This window comes from Mixophyes fleayi, chromosome 7 (genome assembly GCF_038048845.1).
Source record: "Mixophyes fleayi isolate aMixFle1 chromosome 7, aMixFle1.hap1, whole genome shotgun sequence".
In the NCBI taxonomy this organism is placed as follows: Eukaryota; Metazoa; Chordata; class Amphibia; order Anura; family Limnodynastidae; genus Mixophyes; species Mixophyes fleayi.
The window spans coordinates 145,883,805-145,898,532 of NC_134408.1; the positions used below are offsets into that span (position 1 = coordinate 145,883,805).

A 14,728-nucleotide genomic window follows, 5' to 3' on the forward strand; every position below is an offset into this window, starting at 1 on the left:
GCCATAAAAACACGTTTATAATGAGACTTTGCCCAACTCTCTAGTTCATTCAGGTGAGCTACAAATACAATTTAAAACACGTTAACTGCAAGTTTTTCGTTAAAAAATTGCAGCTTTAAAGGCATTTATCTTCAAAACCAGTGCACATATCAGCCTAAGGTTTAGGGTTTGTTTTTTTTTACAACCATAGCAGCATTTATTATACAAAATTTAATTGAAATTAGAGAATGTAGGGTAGAATTTTTTTCCAAAATTATGTTGATTTGATGTGGAATTACCCATTATTCTTGTAACTAAATGAATGACTTTCATGGCCAATTAGGAAATTCCTTACAGGTTATTGTTGCTGCTTTTGTTGAATGAACCTGCAATCTAGTTGTTCCCATCTATAAATCTGTTGAATGACTTCTGTTATCTCCTTCATGCTCATTTCTTAACCTATTTATGTTTAGAGCCGTAACCCTTTATATTTGTAACAGTGCAGAATGCACTGTGTGTAGAGTGAGTAGAATGAAGTGATGTACGTCTGTCTGACCAGTGTGTTTACCTGCCATTGTTTTATCATTGTTTTGCTCTTTTTTTTAAAGTCTGTTTTACAGAGCTTATAATAATTGTGAAACAGATTTGTGTTGCTGTTAAAGTGTTTATCAGCTCTTTTATCCCCACTATAGGGTTACCTGCTGGGTAATTTTGCGTTAATGTTGTTTGTTCAGCAGCAATGATTTGCCCAGCTTCCTATAGAAAACACGATCCCTCTGCTGACCTAAGCCCCCAGTCTATATTGCGCTTCATGTATGGAAAGGGTTATATGGGAGGGGTGAAAGTGCATTTCCCTTCCTCTTCCTGGAAAAAGTAAAGTTATTTGTGCTAAAAGATGTCATTGCAGCCTCTTGTTGCCAGCGAGGCCCTGTTCTCACGCTGAGAGGATGGGTGGCGCTAGCATTGTGGGGGCAGCCTGGAGATGCTGACAGAAGAAAGTAGCCCCGGTAATACAGCAATTAGAGAGGTCGGAAGGAGTCTTCTACAGCAAGTCCAGGAATAATGGTGATATTATGAGAGAGGAGGAGAGAACGTTTCCCATTCTGGCTGCAATTAGGAACAATCTTTCAACTCAATGACACAGACACGGGAGCACAGAGCTAATGAAGAGAAGAATGGCTTAATTAATTGGACAATTTACGTAAACAGGAGCTTTATGTTAATTATTTTAACATTTAGTCCTCACTAGAGAATGGGAATCCCACTTTCTCTTTTCTGACCCCATTAGTTTATTTTATCACCTGTCCACTGAAAAAGCACCAAAACCTTGTACAATTGTCACTTCATGCCTGGGGGGCCGATTTATAAAGTGCCGCTTAGTATCAGGGCTATTTATGAAAGCCCCCTGGTGGGTGAAGACTATTGCCGGTAGTAGCCTTTGCCAGGAGCCTCCTATTTAAGGACAGCTGCGTGACATCACAAGGACGGCGGTAGCAAAGGCCAATACAGGATAAAAATAAAAGTATTTTTCCCTTTTTTACTTTTACAAATATGTTGTCTTTTAATCTTCATTATTATTATTATTTTTACTACTCTGGAATTGAAAGCTTTCAGTTGCCCAAGTCCGGGCTTTCAGTTCCAGTACATGTGCAGGTCAGCATACCGGCTCATATGTACAGAGAGGGACCCTGTACTGTACTGGAAACTGCTAAGACTCCTCTTACCACCGGCAGCCAGTGTCGCCAGGTATCCCTGAGCTACCTCGGTGACAATTTTTTGTTAAATCGAGTTGAAACCAATAAGCAGCAATAGAAAATCTTGGTTATCACTCCAGCATCATCAATAAGCCCCATCATTTTATCCAATCTATCTTTTAGACTGTTCACATTGCTTTTGGGAGAGTGGGCTTGTCACGTGCTAATCAAGGGCAGGATATTTAGATCATGACATTAAATATAAGGTGCTTAATTTATGGGGCAGGGCTGCCACTTGTGTCCTTATGTGTAAATATCACGGAGACTGATCTGGAGGAAAGTAACCGTCCATTGGCCACATGTGGATACTGGCAGATGTGTTTGACACTGCTGTTCTACTGCTCGCTTTCACTGTGTGTGATCAGCAGAACTAGGAGCGCGATACACTGAGTAGTCTCATTTCACATTTATTATATAGTTTAGTACAGCATTATTTTGCTCTGTTGCAAGACTTGGTGAGATCACATGAATAACATTTTATAGAATATCTATAGGAGCATGTAGGATCCAGTAATAGTACCAGATTGAAATTGTAGCTTGAAACAGAATCAGGCACTGGCGTATATAACACTATTTTGTTCCATTCTGAATGTTACTCCAAGTTTATAATGTGATATTGGCCGCTGGTGATGTAGGTTTGTGAAATATAGGTGCATAAATACATATGGGAGCTTTTTATCTCTAGAAAGTGAATTATGATCTGATTATCTGGGCTGATTCCTTGCAAAACTGCAGATACTCATAGCATTTATTAAATTATGTCCTATCAAATCAACACATGAAAGAAAGCATGGTCCCTTGCACAGCAGTGGATGGCTCCACTCACTTCAGTTGCCATGTTATTTGGACTACACTTTGGAAAACCACTTTTTCTAGTAATAAAGTATGTGATCATATGTATGGATTGTCGAAGTCAGCAAATTGGATAAAGTCATTTCAATTAAAGTCGAGCAAACTTGGTTGTCTTTGTCTGAAAAGATGCGTACGGTACGCTACGACGTATAAGGGCACGCTACGGCGTGGAAGGGCGTACGCAGCTGCAACACGTGGCAGCTACAGTATTTGGTCTTTTACCATACATTCGCACAAACACGCATACTTGTAAAATAGTACACATTAATGGTAGTTGCAACACATAGTCATTTATGTCGAAATATAGTAGTATTTATGTTATATATTATAAGTTATATGCACATTAGTGAAATATATGGAACAGGTTGAATGAACCATATTGTGTGTGGTATCATAATAAACCTCTTTACATTTGCTACTGTTTGGTTCACTCTGCGAAGGAATCGCGGAGTGCATACACAAGTTATGAATGATAGGGAATTATGAACTACTTAAGACTAAGGAATCTTGGCGGGAAGAGCAGAGCATACCCCCTGGAGAGATGACCCCCTCCTTTGGATTCTTTAGTATGAACTAGCCAATGATGACAACCCCTTGGACCTTCCTGAAACCTGGACCAATAGAAGCAAGCTATACCATCTCCATTGTATTACTGTATTTCTGTGTGCATATAAGCAGCAGCTTCTCATCTAGTGTGCAGACATCTTGTCCCCAGACTTCAGGATTGAATGACTGCACACTGGATCCAGAGCGCCTGCGATAAGTAACGGCTGTATTTATTATCACTTCGCTTGAACATATTATACTACTTTTTGCGAATAAATCTTTGTGCGTTGGAAACAGAAATCGAGGTTCGACAATCGTTATTGGTTAGCGACAATACACACTTAACAGGATATACAGCCATTTAGAGAACTAGAGGTGGCCAGTAGTGAGCTGTTCATGAACCACATTAGTCCAATAATGATTGTTGTATATATCCGAAATAGTTTTAGAATTTTGCTGTTTTTCTATTAGGTCAATCAAATTTTAATAAAGATGATTATACTTTTCTAAGCCCTCCTGAATGCTTGTCAAAAGTTATATTTTTCCTCCACCACTACAAAGAATACAATGTATGTAGCTAAAAGAGAGGACAGGTTTGTAAGTGCATAAATTTGACTGATTTGTATGTTCTTTATGTCCTTCTGCACTGCTGGAATTGCTGCTTGAGCAGTCTTGCAGCAGATTGAAATTGCTTGAGCAGCCTTGGTCTAGATGAGGATCCAATACACCATTAATTCACGTTCCTGCAATCTTGGGAAAAACTCTAAATAAATTCTGATTTCACACTGGGGCTAGAATTACCTTTGGGGAATTAGTTAATTTAGGGGATTGCCCCAAAATAAATGTAAAATATCAGCAATGATATACTTTAGCCAAAATAGTTTCACATTCGTCAATGAATATATATATCAAATGTGTCTAATATTCAGTTATTAGAAGATAATACCATAGTTCATCATCACCATCACCATGTATTTATATAGCGCCACTGATTCTGCAGCGCTGTACAGAGAACTCACAGACAGAGAGAGAGACTAGGGCCAATTTTGATAGCAGTCAATAAACCAACCAGTATGTTTTTGTGTGGGAGGAAACCGGAGCACCCGGAGGAAACCCACGCAAACATGGGGAGTACATACAAACTCCTCACAGATAAGGCCATGGTCGGGAATTGAACTCAAGACCCCAGCGCTGTGAGGCGAAAGTGCTAACCACTGAGTCACCGTGCTGCTCCAATGTTTTTTTCATCATTCCATATGCAGTTCTCTACAATCTGTTATATCTTTTAATCAGTCAAAAAAAAATATCTCTGGTCAGAAATCAGAGTTATCCATTATAGGTGGATATTTCTGTAGTCTCAGCAAGATACGCAGCAATATCTCAGTAAATCAATTCCATAGTCCACTATTAGTCTCCTACAAAGGACACTTGAAACAAATACAAAAGAAACATCAATAGTTTTTGCCAAAACATGGTAACTACAAACCTTTATTGCCCAACCTTAAGGGCCTCTAAATCTCCTCTTCAGAGGATAGGAGGAGTGATGCATCACTCTGCAAGACAGGAGAAATGATAGACAGATAAATTAACAGCGTGCATAGATCAATAGACAGGTGCATGGAACGTGGAGGATCTGAGAGACCTGCTGGACCAGCGACAGCACCTTGTGAGCAGAACGCCAGGTGCTTGACTGTAAATACCACCTGATTATCATGCAGAAGAAAGAAGGGACTTGGGAGGGGGTTAATCACCAGGTTCTTTGAAGGAGCTAATTACTGTTTGATGTAGCATAGTCCTGGGGAATCACACCCATCCCAAATACAAGGGAGATATGTGGTCCAACCTATTGAGATCTTGCACTACACAACATAAGCAATCCAACAATGGTGTCGGCTTTGTGTTGCTGCTTAGTTGAAAGTGTCATTATTTTATGCTTGCGAATATTAATGAAACCTGTTTCTTCCTGTTTCAGCTTTATTGCAGACTTGTTAAGTTCTAAAGGGGGTTTCCACCATCGGATGACTTTGATTTATTTGTTTGTATATGCCCTTTCTGCAACTTGTACCAAATGCACTGCTTTATATTTGTCATTTCCTACTGTATGTTTCAGCCATGTACTTTGTATCATGAGACAGTTATGTATTTTAATAGCACAGAAAGCACAAAGCTGCTGTTTGGATACATTTGTATCCAATGCTGAGAGCGTAAGAGAGCTGTGTCATACCCCAGGGCAGGAGAAGCCGGTAACAGCGTCATTTTTATGACACAAAAAGTAAGAAGGAAACCAGAAAGATACAACAATGCGTTTAAAAAAAGTTGCAGGAGGGCACGTACAATAGCGGTGCTAAGGAAACTTAAACTGCTGGATGGTAAGACAATCCTCACTGAAGACCGTATTGCACAATCTAAATATCGGACACATTGCTCATCACCAGCTATGTTATAGAACCTCCATAGCACAAACCACTAATTGTATAGACTTGTCTCCCACATTTTGTATTACTTCAGCCTCTTTTCTAATGCAGATGTGTGTTATTCCATAGGTATAAAATAATCAGCAAATACTGTCCTACCTGCACATTTTCCGTATTAGCATTACAGATCCTGCCTTGCTGTGTGATCACTGACCTGCACCTGACTGTATATGCCTACACAACAGCTTCTGGGTTCTGGTCCAGCAGGGAAGAGTCACAACTGGTACCAAGTTTACCCTACTATGCAGAGTCATACTTTGTGATAAGACTAATAGGCAGAGGCATATCTGGTATCAAAACAAATATGCTGAGTCATACCTGGTGGCAAGTCTAATAGACAGTGCCTTGTCTGATGCCAGAACTAACAGGCAGATCCATATCTGGTACTAAGACTATGCCACAGTGCCATATCTGGTGCCAAAACTAATAGGCAGATCCATATCTGGTACCAAGACTATGACACAGTGCCATATCTGGTGCCAAAACTAATAGGCAGATCCATATCTGGTACCAAGACTATGACACAGTGCCATATCTGGTGCCAAATCTAATAGGCAGATCCATATCTGATGCTAAGACTAATAGGCAGATCCATATCTGGTCCCAAGACGAATAGACAGATCCATATCTTGTGCCAAAACTAATAGATCCATATCTGGTGTCAAAACCAATATGCTGAGTCATACCTGGTGCCAAGACTAATAGAGCCATATCTGGTGCCCAGACTATCAGGCATAGCCATATCTGATGCAAAGACTAGTAGGCAGAGCCATATTTGGTGTCAAGACTAATAGGCAGAGCTATATCTTGTGATAAAACTAATAGGCAGAGCCATAACTTGTGATAAGATTAATAGGCAGAGCCACATCAGGGGGTAAATGTATCAAGCTGAGAGTTTTCCAGTGGGTTTGAAAAGTGGAGATGTTGCCTATAGCAACTGATCAGATTCTAGCTATCATTTTGTAGAATGTACTAAATAAATGATAGCTAATTGGTTTTTCAAACCCGCCAGAAAACTCTCAGCTTGATACATTTACCCCCAGGTGTCAAAACGAATATGCTGGTGTCAAAGCATCTGTTGCTAAAACTAATATTTTCCCACTCATTGTCCTACCAAGTAGGGATTTTGACAAGCGGGACTGGATCTGGCTGATAGCACTTTTCCTGCTTTCCAATGACAGACAGATAGCCAATCGAGGGTCAGTGGAACCTAAACAGATATCAGCCAATGCTGATAAGTCTTTGGGACAGAGGCCCCTGGAAGGGGGGGTTGGCTGTTTAAATCAGCTTCACTTGATCATTTTGTTTTTAAATGGGAGTTTTGTGCTGTCACATTTTCTTTATGATGTTTAAACATCACAGGCTCTACAATCTGCAGGTCATTTGCATTCCTTATTTTGTAGTAGTTTTGTGGAACATAGTTTGGGAGGGCTAGTATCACCCTGACAGTAACGCAGACACAAGTACAGACCTTTGTCACTTTACCAGATCAAGATAGGCAAAGGGTCCCAAAAAGGCACCATGTTTTTGTAGGTAACTCCCCTTATTTACTAATAATGGAATAATGTTATTTTTATTTAAAATTGCCCATTTATTCTGAAATGTTCTCAGTGATCTTATGGTGCATGAATACATTGTATGCTGATTGTAACACCTGGAAGATGATATATCAGTACTTGAGCAAAATGGCCTCCTTCTTGTTCCCTTTCTAACTAGTTACCCTTGACTGACTGAATTACTTCCCCTTGAATACTATATTATTCCCCTCAACTGTGCTGAGTGCTATAGTGTATGTAATAAAATTTTGAAGGGACTAGTTAATTAATTAGGGAAGAAATTAACTTTTGTTGGCACACAGACAAGTGATCGTAGTCTCGGTAGTCAGATTGATATTGATAATGGACTGGCACTCACATTCTAGGATTTCCTGTATAGAGTGTGTATATATTACAACTATTGACAGGCGAATGCTGTTGTGGCCGTTGTTTGGATCATATTCTAGGTTATATTGTATTTCATACAGGCAGTAGGAGAACTGGACAAGAAAGCTGAAACAGGACAAAAGTCATGTATGTAAGCAGTCTGAGCAGTCTTGGCGTTTTGCATGTGTGGGCAGGGGTGGTGTCTTGGAATTTGGGAACTGAGGGGGTGAGTCATTGCTGTGCACTGTGGGAATTTCTTTGCAACCCCCCTCCCCTTATGAATTAGCTTTCCTAAGGATCCTGTGACCTCAAATGTGAGCACTAGGACAATGTACAGGTAGAAACTGGAGTGTGTTCTGTTAATAAACAATTTTACATTAAAGATTTCCACTCTTACATCAATTCTACATTGTGTTACTGTGTTGCATCTAATATCCCAGTGTTTGCCATGCCACGCATTGCTGCGAACAGGTTCTTTAATTACTTATCCAAGTCAGTGACTTAGGATGCGGGACAACCTTTTGCAGATTTATGGCAGCATCCATTGAATGACTTTTAGTTCCGGATATTTGAAACCTCAGATATATATGAGAGGCCATATTCTCTATCCCTGCAATTCATTTCCCCCCTCAAAAAAGGTTCTCGCTATAATACATTGTGTATCTCACCAACAAAAGATACCACTAAGGGCCATATCCAAACAAAATCTGCAGTCTACAATTATTATTATTATTATTATTATTATTATTATTTTAATTTCTTTATATTGCAGCAAACTGGGGAAATAAATCATAGCACAAAGTCCTAGACAACAAACAAGAGGTGGCTCAGTGGTTAGCACTGGGGTCATGAGTTTGATTCCCGACCATGGCCTTATCTGTGTGGAGTTTGTATGTTCTCCCTGTGTTTGCGCGGTTTTCCTCTGGGTGCTCCGGTTTCTTCCCACACTTCAAAAACATACTGGTAGGTTAATTGGCTGCTATCATTGACCCTAGTCTGTGTGTGTGTGTATGTGTGTGTTAGGGAATTTAGACTGTAAGCTCCAATGGGGCAGGGACTGATGTGAGTTAGTTCTCTGTACAGCGCTGCAGAATTAGTGGCGCTATATAAATAAATGATGATGATGATAAGCTACCAAGTTTATTTTTGCCAATACTTGTGAATGTTTCCTGGCTACTTTGTATAGCATGCAGTAAATATATGTTTTACTGCTTTACATTGTTGCTACATTGATAAACAAAGGAATAATTGCCATTAGACAGAAAAATTTGAAGGAATCGCCTTTTCAAACCATAGTTTACTTTAATGACTATTCACAACAAGAAAATAACTTACAATATAATAACATATAATCTCTACATACACAAATAACAAGATCATGTTGGTTTTTCTTATTCTTAATTTACAATGTATCAAACTCTCTCCTTGTTGACACAGTGTGGAGACCATATGATATTGTGGTAATGCTGTTCCTGGGTCACTATACACCTGTATAATTGTTTATCTCTCAGTGTCAATATGAAATATGTCTGTAAAGAACAAATGTAAGTGAGAACATAGCTTTACAACAGGGCTGAATCTGTGGAGTCATTAAAGGTCACTAACAGAACAGGATTATGCTTCATCACAGGTGGATAAATCAGTAAATAAGTCAGTAAATGAACTAAAAATCTGCTATATGAGACTTTTTAAATTAAATATTTATTATGATTTGAATCCAGTTAATTATGACATGTGACATATTATTGAATATTTCAGTCTGTGCACTAGTTGCCCATGTCCCTGGGAATTCAGTAACAATACTTTTATTTAATCTGTATATACATCAATGACAGTGTCTGAATGTGGACACCAGCATTGTAGAATAGAGCACAGCACACACAGCCATCGAGAGGCGCACAAACAATTGCACCATTCTATCTTACCCAAAAATCTGTGTGCAGGTCTGCACTTACAGTCATGTTATATGGGGTAGTGTTTTTTTGTACTATAAGTATAATGTGTATGTCACGAGAATAATGTTACTATTTTATTTAAAGCAGTAATGACGTTAAATTGGTTTGTCTGGCTACACCATGTGTTTTCCCTTGTTATACAGTTCATTCTATGCCCAGGCCTTTCCTATCTTTCCATCTGATGGAAATACACCTAGATACTTTACTGCTGACCGATAAGCAAGCTCCTCATGATCGATACTGTCTCAGCGGTTCTTGGTGCACTCAATTTTCATCATGATGGATTTAGGGAACTTGGTTATAATATATTTTCTTTTCCTTTTAATATGCATGCTCAATAAATAGTCATATTGAACCAGGAGAATAAGAATGGTTAAAATTGGATTTACTGTACAGAATAATGGGTATTGTACTGCGTAGTTGCTGAATATTGAAAAAGAAGGGCATTTCATATTTAAATCCTGAGACTGTTCCTGGAAATTAGGGTTAGTTCAGCCGGAGATTGCGCTATTTTTCCCCTTAAGTCCTGTGTGTGTTCTTTTCAGAGATTCATCACTGGTGTTTCACTACACCTGCATTACAAGGTAATCCAATGTTAAAAAATGCATACTTTAAAAGGAATCCAGCCAAGGCATTCCCTCCCTGGGTGGGTCAGATGCCCCTGGTACTCCCACAGTTACCTCAATGTGTTACTTGAATCTTCTGTGTCTAACACTATTCTAGATATAATAAATGAATACTGGCACGCATAGCTCAGGTATGTATGTTCTTAAATATTGACACATTTTAGCAGTATTCACTTTCTATGATTGAATCATCTGTGGGGGCTGTCAGGTGTGACACAGAGGTAAAAGCTGTAATCCTAGGGGAGGAACCCTCCTACTTTCTTGTACCAGTTTTGGGGAGGGGTGGGACGCTCCACATAATGAGATCTCCCTTAAGTTTCTCAAAAACACAGGTAAGTGTACTTGTTCCAAACAGAACATAGTGCGACTAAATCCCAAAGTGTTATATAGGCCCTTGAACCTTAGAAATACTCTTTATTTTAAAAATCATTCAGATGTTCCTCGGTGCTTGCTGTCATATTTTAGTGTGCCCCACATCCTAAGTCATACTTACCAACCTTCTGTTCTTCAAATCCGGGAGCCTGCGGAGGAGGTGGGCGTAACGGGGGGCGGGGCTCCAAAATGCACGTCATTCACTGGGAATCGCGGCGTTTGGGATTTAATTCTGCCCACTTCCAAATTATCCAGATGCGGGAGATTGCCACACTCCATCGGGAGTCCGGGAGACTCTCGCAAAATGCGGGAGTCTCCCGGACATTCCGGGAGAGTTGGCAAGGATGTCCTAAGACCTTGACAGATAATTATACTTGATGTATGGTTCAGCAGACTTACTGTTACTGAATTTGTTCTGACGTTTATACATCATTGCACGGAACAGTCAGTAAAGACTGATATTGTACAGTTGATGTACAGTCTATATAATTCAACAATTTATCCCCATCACCTGGAAAAATGGCTGCCTCTTACATGTCTGCTTTGTTTGGTCTTATATCCACATTAACATTTTTCTTCTTTTGTTTGACCAGCAAACTACAGTAATGTTAGAATGTTTCAGTATCTGTTCAGTATTGAAAAGAATTCTTTGTTTTTGGTTAAAAATGAATATTGAGATGATTATTGCATGATTGCATGACCTCAGCCACAGGGGAAGCACGTTGCAATTTGAACTACAAGTTCCAGCATGCTCTGCCAGCCTCCAGTTCAACAACATCTGGAAAGCCACACGCTTCCCGGTAAGGTAAATATATCCATCACATATTCACAAACATTCTCTGCAATATACTGGAAGTATTTCTGGTATGTGGCACAGACAATGTGTCATTCAGTCCTTCAGGTATATGCAATAATGTGTATGCTGAGTAGTCCTGAGGGGTTTCTAACAGGTGTGAACTTTGTTTTCTAACCTGAGCTTTACATGTAATGAGCTAGAAATATCTATAGAACGTCTTTCTGTCACTTGTAATAATTGTTTATTACGGTGTATGTACCAGGTGATAACTGACCGTCTCTGATCCAGAAGATTTAACCCATATTGTACCGTAAGAGTTAAACATTTTATGCAGATATTTGCAAATACCTCAATTCATTTCTCAAGCAGAGTGAGGCCCACAGCTATCTCAAAGGTTTCTGCAGATAAGATAGGGCTGCCTCAGTAATGGGGGAAAATATATGGATATTCAGTAGGATAATGACAGCATTTCTCAACACTTACATTTATTTGTTCATTTTAACATATATTAAACTAAAACTTTTTTTCTATGCAACAAGTCCCATTTTTGTCAATTCCATTTGTGTTCTCTTGCAGTCCAGACATAGCTGAGGCAAGCATACATCCATGTTTTAGATTAATGTCTTGCTTGGTCTCATAATTGTTTCCTTATTCCTTTGGGCTCCTTGTGGCAGCCAGTCAGTACTTCCAGTTTTATTTCTTTCTACTTACACACGCTCACCCACTCTGTGATGCGGCACTCCTCACACACCACATAACAACACCAGTGGAATTTGCAGTTGCACCTCTCGGAGCGCGTCTGTCTGAGAATGTTATGACCGCGGCCGCAACACAGGCTCTCGCAGTTGTCCATTCCCGGGCTGGTTTTGTTGCATATCCGGCCTTGTGTCCCCGCTGAGTCCAAGTTCAGCTCCTGCTCACAGAAGTCAGGAGATTTCTCGAAATATACCAAGTCAGTGATGCTGGTTCTCCTCCGGTAAGGAGCCTGCGTCTGCTCTAACTGCGCCAGCTGTCCATTGTTCCTGTTGTGAGGCCTTATCAGGGTGGCCACTGAGAACCTGTCTTTCAGGAGGGAGCCGATCATACGAAACTCCGGAGTGACCTGCCAACAGGTCTTTAGCTGGCAGCTTCCAGAAGTACCGTGACATTTACATTTTCTTTTCATATTGTCCATCACAACCTGAGGGTATATAAAGAAAATAAGTTACATTAGTGGTGCTCTGACCAAGTGCTGGTCTCCTGATTATGTGTGACTTGGTGTGTATGTGGCATTCTGTAGCTCTTTAGTCTGGCAGAAAGTGATGGGACTAGTAGTTCTATGGTAACTGACGAGATACAGGTTATTTGAGCATGGGCAGCAGGGTGAAATGCAAAAGTGGATAACGCAATCACACATTGGTTCAAGCTATTACCTTATTCACACCGAGGGGTAAATGTATCAAATCTTCTAAAAATGATAAAACTATTGTTTATCTAGTAGATTATAGAGAATGATAGCTAGGATCTGATCTGATTGATTATTGGCATCTCCTCAATGTTTCCTTTTTAGAAGGTTTGATACATTTATCTCCAAGTCTTGTATTCTATGACAATAAGATGGTTCGTATTCACATGTCAATTCTAAAGTATTTCTGGACATTGTTAAAAGTTTTAAACGAATGGTAAATCTTATTTATATGAAAACGTAACATTGACAAATCAATGTACTATACATTCATATACTTCACATATATTTCGTGAAGTAAGGTAAATGTGTGTCATGTAGGGAGCATTTTATCTAAGCGCGTCATACTGTCTATAAACCTATTGAATGAAAAACAGCAGAAACTCTTTAGTGATGGAAACAATGAATTTCAGTGGTACATACTGTTTCAGACAAATTCAGTTTTGCAAATTGTCATAGATATTTGTGCAGGTCACTGGATGACGTTCCCTTTTGGATTGCCTTATATGATCCATTATTACGGCACCTTCATAAATATATATGTACATGTTTCCATACTGATACAAAATTGGAGCTGTCTGTACCTTTGTAATAATTTGTCTGTGTGAAACACGTTGTATCTACGACTGAACAATCCCTTGCTGTCTACCACAAGAGTCTGCAGTAGGCTTAAAGACAGGAAGTATGATGTGCTCAGATAAAATGCTTCCTCCGTGATGCATTAGTTTAACTTTAGAAAATAAAATTTCCTAAGACAATATTATATATCATGTTTCATTTATGCTGCAGGTTACTAGGATTCCTCCACGCAGTGCAACAAAAGTGAGATTTCAAGTGGCTTAACTTTTGTTTACACTTTTATATCCAGCTTCATTTTCTGAACGAGCCTCCTGGGAGCGTAGGGTTAATAGTATTTTTTGCTACAACTGTCAATATAAGACCTGGCGAATAAAGGGAAGGCTTAAAGATTTATGGAAACAAGCCTGGAGCAAATTGGTATAAAAGCCAAAGCTCCTCTGACAAGTTGTTTTCTGACAAGATGTACGTGCCCCGCAGGTGGAGGTAGAGGTCACAGGTAGGTCAAGTAGGAGAAGGGTTAAGGGTCAGAGTTGAGTTATGCACTGTCGGTAGCTTTGGGGCTGGATTTGAGAAGCCAAGTTTTTTTCTATTATTGACAATAAAAATATTTTAACGTAATGGAATAAAAACTTTTAAGTAAGTGCAACCTTACAGTATTTCACTAAACAAAAATGTACCATGCAGTGTGTAAATTGGCTCTAATAAAATGTGAGAGAATGCTATTTCAGAAAGGAACACATGGGTCAAAGCATGATAAAATAAAAGGTATATATATATATATACAGCTCAGGATAATATGTAACCGGAGTCAGACACTGAAGTTATACTGTAGTTTGTATATAAGGGGAAGTTAGAGAGAGGCCTTGGGTCGCATCACATGACTTATAGCTCATACTTGGTTATCAGGAATGCTTAGAAAACAGATCTAGTTCTAGGTACAAGTAGGTGTAAGTTATACTTGCCAACTCTCCCTGAATGTCAGAGAGACTCCCTGAAATAGGGGTGATCTCCCTCACTCCCTGAAGAGTCTGGCATTCTCCCTGATGCTGAGCCAGTACAAGACGTGGTTGGCTTCGCCATCTGTGGCATTGTGACACAGATCAGAAATTGTGCCCTATGTCCATGTATTGATGCCTATGGAGGTGGCCATTTTCATGGAGACCAAGATTTAATCATAGACTGACAGGTAAGACAACATGACTACAGTAATGGAGACAGAAATGTAAAAGACACTACAGTCTCTAGAGATTCCTTAATTAGCTGCTTTTCTTTAATGAATGTCCAGGAGACTCCCGCATTTCTGGGATACCTCCCGGGAGAGCAGGGCAACCTCCCGGTTCTCGCCCCCGTAATAGATAAGTGGTGGGGGTGGGGCTTAATGATGCAAATATCACATCATCTTAGTCCCACCCCCTGCTGTAAGTGGCCA

At 39.6% G+C, this 14,728-nt stretch overlaps 2 protein-coding genes across 2 annotated transcripts in view; one reads left to right on the forward strand and one right to left on the reverse strand.

Moving 5' to 3' along the window:
- Positions 1 to 14,728, forward strand: part of LOC142098309 (sterol 26-hydroxylase, mitochondrial-like) — a 293,770-nt gene that overhangs the window by 54,960 nt on the left and 224,082 nt on the right. The gene's annotated exons all lie outside the window — the stretch shown is intronic.
- Positions 11,023 to 14,728, reverse strand: part of WNT10A (Wnt family member 10A) — a 41,033-nt gene continuing 37,327 nt past the window's right edge. Inside the window, exon 4 of the mRNA XM_075181050.1 lies at positions 11,023 to 12,456. Coding sequence (XP_075037151.1) covers positions 11,980 to 12,456 — 477 coding nt within the window. The 3' untranslated portion in view covers positions 11,023 to 11,979. The remainder of the gene's footprint in view (positions 12,457 to 14,728) is intronic.